Below are 7,427 nucleotides of genomic sequence, written 5' to 3' on the forward strand. Positions count from 1 at the left end.
TATTCTCACCAACCGCACCCCTTGTCAAAGTGACGTCGCGTGTTGAGCCTTCCCTCCCGATTGCCCCATTAGTTATCAACACAGTTGGCTGCAAGGGCAAAGAGATACTAGGATTATTGTCGATTACAATTTGCCCCTCCCCAGAGTCTTGGCTCAGTCCCATTCCCAATTCTTTCCTGCATTAGCTATTTCCTTATTTAGGGCTCCCACTGCAGAAGTCAGGTAGGATATAATGGAAGCAGAGTTCCTTGGCATTTTGGCTTTTACACCCCCCTGGTCCTGACCACAAGGGTCCTTACGAAAGCTAGACCTGGAGTTCTTGTTTAATTTGCCGCCCGATTGTATATCTTTCTCTAAATCCAGATTAAAAGTACTTTTTATTGCCAAACATATTAAAGATAGATGGCATAAAAATCATACTAAAATCTCAGTCACCACTTATCGAGCATCACCAACCGTGGCAACTGGACATCTATCTTACCTTTCATTGGTTCCAAATAACAGACACCGCTTTGTACTGGTGAGATTTAGATGGAATGATATATCCCGATAATGGCTTACTCGGTAAACCAGCGGTCTTTATGTCTCTGTGATAGCCTGTCGACCCAATCTATTTTGCATCTTCTCTTTTTTTTCTCGTTCTATAATATTGAGAGAAAAACTGTGTTATCTCATCGCTGAAAGAACGCAGCCTACGCTCACACAACCTGGCACTTGAAACTCTTCAGTCACTGAAAGACCATTTGTTTGTTATGACCAAGTTTTTTTATTAGCTGTCCTAAAGTCCAGAAAGATAAACATCACACCATAAGGGACACATTTCAAAGGGTCTGTAGTGTTTATTGTTTGAGGTTGCTTTTTGTGTGCATGCTATAGACCCCATTGACCCATCCAGCTGTAGCTGTATAGACGCTCTTATTAACTCGCTGTTGGCTTTTATTATATTTTTTAACCATCTCTGGTTGGGGTGATGATTTTATTGGAAGTGTTTTAAATATGATTTTATGTACTTTTTATGCATTTATTTAAATGTGAAATAAATTAAATTAAATTAAATGAGAACAAAGAGAAAATGGGGTATAAGTATTGGACCTTAAACGCAGAGAATTAGTTCACTTCTGCACCCAACAGGAACCTCTGCCAAGGAGAAGAGCTGGAGAGCGGTAAAGAAGAGTACTGCCCCTTTGTTGTATGTGCTTTGCTGGGCTTGTCTGGAGCTGCTGCTTCTGCCAAGGAGAGGACAAAGGCTGGAACTTTGCTGTGAACCTGCTTGAAGAAGAATCTCCAAGGGCTTATTTGTGCTGGCCTTCTGCTCTGAAGTCTCAGGACACATAGACTTCACCTGCAAACCACTGACCAGCGCCTGGACTCCTGTGTGGACTCCTATATTCCAAAGGGCGCCAATTCCAGTTCCGGGGCCCTGAGAATTGTGTGGTTGGTGGTGCAATGGAAGAAAAACATATCCAACGACTCATGAAGTGCATGATGCATGGCCCCGCCTGCACCACAGCTCTGACACCCTTTGATGCCCTTCAATACCTGAAGTTATCAGCCTTCCCTATGCCAGCGCTCACACTGACATACTCACCGCCAGAGCCTGCATCCTGTTATCGTGGAGCCGATATCTGATGAAGGTAACCTCACAAACTCTTCAACTTTGCATCGACTCACCGGAACCAAATGCCTCATCGCCAACGCAGCCTAACTTCCCCTGTCCTAGACTCGACACGGCGCCTCCTTGCAGACATGATGCCTCCCCTTCCAAGTGGCAACCAGGGAACCAGCGTCGATTTCGGCACCAACACCTCACCTCCACGACGCCGTGCATCGTCCTTAGGCTTCATTTCCAATGTGCTGTTGGTTGGGGGTCAGTGTGACTCCGTGCCCGACTTTGCGAATCTCGATGTCAGCACAGTACTTTGAATTTATGCCTGTCACAATGTTGCAATAGTCCCAGGTGGGGCTATTTGTTTTACTAGTTCTACTTTTGCTATAATCATTTTAAAATCAATACATGATTGTTGGTATTTTTTTGTCATTCTGGTCTTGCTTGGTTTCGATAAAGATACCTTTTTTTTTCTAAAATCGCGTGGTGTCCATTTGTGGTGGTTTCATTGTGTTACTGTGTGTTGGGCGTACAAATACGTTACACATTACCTTTGGGATAAGTCTGCCAGCTTATGCCAAGCTACAAAGGGGGTGAGCAGGGGTTATCTAAAGTGTGTAACTCCCTTATCCTGACTAAAAGCAAGGGTCCCTCCTTGGACAAAGATACATAACTAGAAACCTCCATTTCTAACGCATCCTCTTCTAAGACAGCTTCCTGGGAAGTGTGGCATGTTTTTATTCCAGAATGCAAAATCTCTTTAAAAATCAAAATGGAGAAAATCTCTCCTTGGTGTTCAGGTCTGGCTAACCCAAACCACAGGTGTGGCTAATATGTACCTACACTCCCCTTCCAGCCCTTCTTCTAATTTAATTAGAGGGGCTCCCATCTGTCTGGGGATTAAGGAAGTGGGGGCTAGACTGGGTCCTGTGACATCTGGGCTTCTAGCTTTGATGGTCAGTTTATCTCCTCAGCCACCGTCCCTGGCTTCTCTAGGAAGTTATTCTCCTCCCACCAAAAGGGCTCTATTGTTTCGGCCCAGGCCCAGGCCTCTTCACACCTAATCAGTGAGCAGCTTGGCTGAGGCTTTCAGAGGCTGGCCAACCAGAAGAGGCTGCTACAGGCTTGTTTTAGGTAACTTCAGGATAGTAAGGCCTGCCAAAGTGATATTAAATCTGACTGTGGCAAGTTGTTGGATTTATTGTAACTAATATTTTGATACTTTGACTCATGTTGCTAGCTATTTCCAATCAAACGTTAGACGTTATTAAAGTTAAATAAAGTCTTCCCATGTTAGCTGTGAAAGCTAATAGCACTACAATGGGGAAAAACGACTTTGGCTGTTTTCCCTCACCAGAGGTGAGGAAAACAAAAGGCACCCCACACTTGGGGCACCTTGGGCAGACCTTAGAGGTGACTAATATGTAATAAAAAGGTAGTTTGACACTTAGAAGGTACATTTAATTCCATAGACATATTTGCAAACAGTTTTATTTTAAAACCAGCCTGAAAGACAGTGTTGGATTTAATATGCCCAGACACCCCAGCAGTGCATACTTAATTTCATTAAATCCACTGGGGTCCCTAAACCTCCCTGTCCTATTATCTACTAGAAACTTACAATAGGGTGTCTTGGCCAATTATAATTATACCAAACACCATATATCCTTTACGGAGAGAGCACTGGCCCTGGGCCTGGTTAGCAGAGCCCAAGGTACTTTCCTGGTCAGTAACCACCAGTTTCAGTAAACAAATGGAGGTGATCAGGGAAATATGATTACTTTCCTACAGGGTGGGATCCTTTTTATGTGGTGATTGCACTTTATAACTGTTTGAAGTGTTGCATAAATACTTTACACATTGCCTTTAAGTTAATCCTGACTGTTCTCTGCCAAGCTACCACAGAGTTGACCACAGGTTAATTCGGGTTGGCTTGTGCCTCACACTGACAAGGATTGTGTTTGCGGCTTGAACCACAGTCAACCATCAACCCAATATCTCACACCCTCAAGTGGTGAATTATACTGTGCTTTGATTACATTCCATTTCAAGCTCTAACAGTTGGCATGGCACTTGATATGTTCAACACAATATTCATGTACATCAGTGGCATATTTCCAGTATGTTTGGCTATAACTTCATGTGCCAAAAACAATTGCGCTGTTACCTGTATTTCTGTGTAAATATGACACTAAAATGTTTTAATCACAATGGCATTCTCTACAGAAGGAATACATAACAAATTGACAATCAATAGTCTGTCTATGGGCAATCGAATAGAATATTTTAAAGAGTATAAAGCAGCTGATACATTTTTCTTCATGAACAGCAGCGATAACAATTTTAGGCACACATGTAGTCTGCTATGAATGCTGTTCCTTTCTTTATACACAGATGATAAAACCCACTAAAACTGTGACGCAAGAGAATATGTTTGTTGTTGGCATGTTGAAAGAAAACCCTGCATTTTAAACATTTGCAAAGGGCGATATTAGGAGTTTAGCTTAAAACCACAAACAAAAAAATTGCAAGCCAAACCAGCTAGCCACAAATGTTATTCCCATTGCTGGTGTGCTTTCTTTCAGCCTGCCTTCCAGTCCCGAATGGAGGGAGGAAATCTGACTTCAGAGGAACAGTTCCTGATAGTGGGGTTTTCGGATCTTCCACAACTGCAAGTTCCCCTTTTTATGACATTTACAATAATTTACGTGATGACTCTGATTGGAAATCTTCTTATCATGTCAATAGTATACTCCAGCTCACACCTGCACACTCCCATGTTTTTTTTCCTTATAAATGTTGCAGTCATCGACATCACTTGCATCTCACTCACTTTCCCACATATGCTGATACACTTCTTTCAGACAGGTACGCTCATTTCTCTCACCAAATGTCTGCTGCAGATGTATTTCTTTATCTTCTTGGTGGGGACAGAATTCCTTATCCTCACAGTTATGGCCTATGATCGTTATGTGGCCATCTGTCATCCTTTACATTACCTGAGTATCATGAACAAAAATATGTGCATACAGCTGGCCACTGGAAGTTGGCTTGGTGGTACCTTGATCCCGTTTTCACACACTATACTAATCTCTAGGCTTTCCTACTGTGGATCCCACACCATCAACCACTTCTTCTGTGATTTCACTGCCCTGATGAAGCTATCTTGCACCAGCATCCACGGTATTGAGACACTTACCTTTGTCATTGGATGTACTTTTGGACTGTTACCCTTAATTACTGTAGTCACATCTTATGTCAAGATTGTCTCGTCGATACTGAACATGAAGTCTCCAGAGGGGAGGAGCAAGACCTTTTCAACCTGTGGTTCCCATCTCACTGTGGTTATTTTATTCTTTGGGTCTGTTTGTTCCACATACATGAGACCAACATCAAAAGTTTCATTAAAAGTGAACAAGATCTTGGCTTTACTCTACACGGCTGTTCCTCCACTGTGCAACCCCCTCATATACACCCTGAAAAACAAAGGATTTGCAAAGGGACTAAGGAAGACAAAAAGCAATATTGACCAAAACAACCCACATTTTTACAAGTCTTTTAAACCTTAAGATCCAAATGTAACTGCAAAAGGTTTTTCGTATTTGGGGATATTGCTCGACTATATGGGAGCTTGAACTCAGGCTGTGCAATCAAGGAAGTTATTGTCTATGAAGGCAACGGCAGCCCTAAATAATTTCAGCAGAAAACTTGGCAGACGCCCACCTGCTGAACTGCTGAAAATGTATAAAGCAAAGTGTGTGTCAATAGCCATTTACGGTGCTGGAATTTGGGGCCATGTAGACATCAATCCCCTACAGCTTGTTGAAAATACGTTCCTAAGATTCTTGTTGATGGTCCCAAATAGTACCTCGACGTGCATTTGCCACGCTGAATTGAGAATACTACATATATCAGATATTTAAAAATTTAGCCAATCTTATTGTGGCACAGGATCTGGACTAATGACAATACTAAACTCAGTCATGAAATACTAAAGGACAGCTGTGGACTACAAGGGGCCTTAAATATAAGTTGGTTAAAGTATATAACAATGTTTACAACTAACCTCGGACACCCTGAGTATTTTAACGATCCTAACTCTCTGGCAACAGTAACGAGGAAAGATCTTAAGGGGAGATGCTTGTCATTTTTGGAGGCAAGTAGAACTACCATTGAAATGGCAAAACCAACCGTACAAGCTCACCAGCTCACATTGACCACTTTGCGTATGCAGCCGTATTTGAGAAATGTTCTAGGTGGATATGATAGGTTCCTGATAACTCAATTTCGATTAGGAGTAATTCACAGATCGATAAGCTTTCCTGACTTAAACGATTGGTCTAGAGACTTGTGTAAGTGCCCTTGTGATGACTTTTCCCAGCAGTCGACTTTACATGCACTTTTTCTCTGTAGATTTTACTTTGTGCAGAGAAGGGGGTGGATCCTCCCGATTTTACGAATACTTGGCTTAAAACAATGCCGTCCTGCACGCTTGGGTTTACAACTTTTAGAGAATGAACATTTTACCTTCTCTTTTGTTATGTTTTTAAAGAATATTTTTAAATGCAGGAAAACTATCTTGATGTAAATCCCCCATGTAGGCGGTCCGCACAGATGTACAATCATGTAGTGCTTTTAAACTGTCCATTTTATCTGTTTTAAAAACGTATGCTTCATTGTTAATGATGTGTGTATTCATGTGCTTTTATGATTTTCTTTTTCCAAGAAATCGAATAAAGCTTTATTGATTGATTGAACTGCAAACTGTGGATGGAGTCATGTCCAACACAAGAACGTAATAATCGTGGCTGGGAGTTTGGGTGACCCTTTATAACACAAATATCATGCATATAAATTCGGAGTAGCCAGGCATAGTTACCCCTTCCTCTTGTTCCCTTTATTACCCTTTGCTCTGCTGTTACTACCCCTGATCTTCATGAGCCATATATGCAGTTGTATACAGAAGCAAAAAGCGTTGACTGGTTCTTGTTTACTTTCTGTAGTTTCACCTCCTTGTTTTATAATAATAATTCAGCAGCTAGGTAGAGTGTGGGAGGGGAATAATTCACCAGCAGTCCAAGAGTGTGTGATATTGCTTTAGATACTTTAGAACACTTATGACTTCTGGTACTCAGATGGCATTACCCTATATTTGAGGGAAACCCCCCCCCCCCCCACGTAGTCTATCAGGAGTTATCCAGATATTTGGCAAATCTGGGCTGCTCTCTGTGTTTTATTGTAAATTAAAACAATCTTATCTGTTCCCAATCTTTTGGATGTGTGATACAGCTGACCCACTACATACAGATTCCCCTTTTAAGTCGGAGCCCAATAGGTTTAGGTATTTGTGGGTACAAATCCATCACAGAGATGAACATCTAGAAACACAAAACTTTGGAAAAACTTTATCTGGCATTATATCATCCATCCTCCTCTGGACCAGGTTTCCCCTCTCACCCATTATATGGGTGGCAATTGCTAAAATGTTCGTTTTGCCATGATTCATGTACCACTTTCTGGCCATCCCGTTGTCTTGAAAGAAGTGATTTTTATAGATATAAACAGCCTTCTCACAAACCTAACTTGGGCAACCAGGAGAAAAAGACCGGCAATAACTAAAACGATGAGGCCCTAGGTGGAATGGGAGTGCCTGACCTGGAGGTGTGCTGTTGTGCAGCACTGCTTTTGTGGCCAATAGGATGGATTTTGGAAGTAGGGAATCAGGAAAGTTTAAGGTGAGAGTAAGTCAGAGCAAGGGGGAGTCGAGGAGGTATAACTTGAGAAGATGAAGCGATTGAAGAGATACACTAAAACCATTCAT

General features: G+C 41.9%; 1 protein-coding gene across 1 annotated transcript; it reads left to right on the top strand.

The window, feature by feature from the left end:
- Positions 1-4,209: 4,209 nt before the first annotated feature.
- On the top strand, positions 4,210-5,175 carry LOC146813323 (olfactory receptor 1G1-like). Its single transcript, XM_085615383.1, has one exon. The coding sequence runs from the start codon at positions 4,210-4,212 to the stop codon at positions 5,173-5,175; it is 966 nt and encodes a 321-aa protein (XP_085471509.1).
- Positions 5,176-7,427: the final 2,252 nt, after the last annotated feature.

This window comes from Triturus cristatus, chromosome 7 (assembly GCF_964204655.1).
Source record: "Triturus cristatus chromosome 7, aTriCri1.1, whole genome shotgun sequence".
Taxonomy (NCBI): domain Eukaryota; kingdom Metazoa; phylum Chordata; class Amphibia; order Caudata; family Salamandridae; genus Triturus; species Triturus cristatus.

Bases quoted from the DNA above. Each gene is read 5' to 3' on its own strand.
- LOC146813323 (XM_085615383.1), top strand. From the start codon at position 4,210: ATGGAGGGAGGAAATCTGACTTCAGAGGAACAGTTCCTGATAGTGGGG.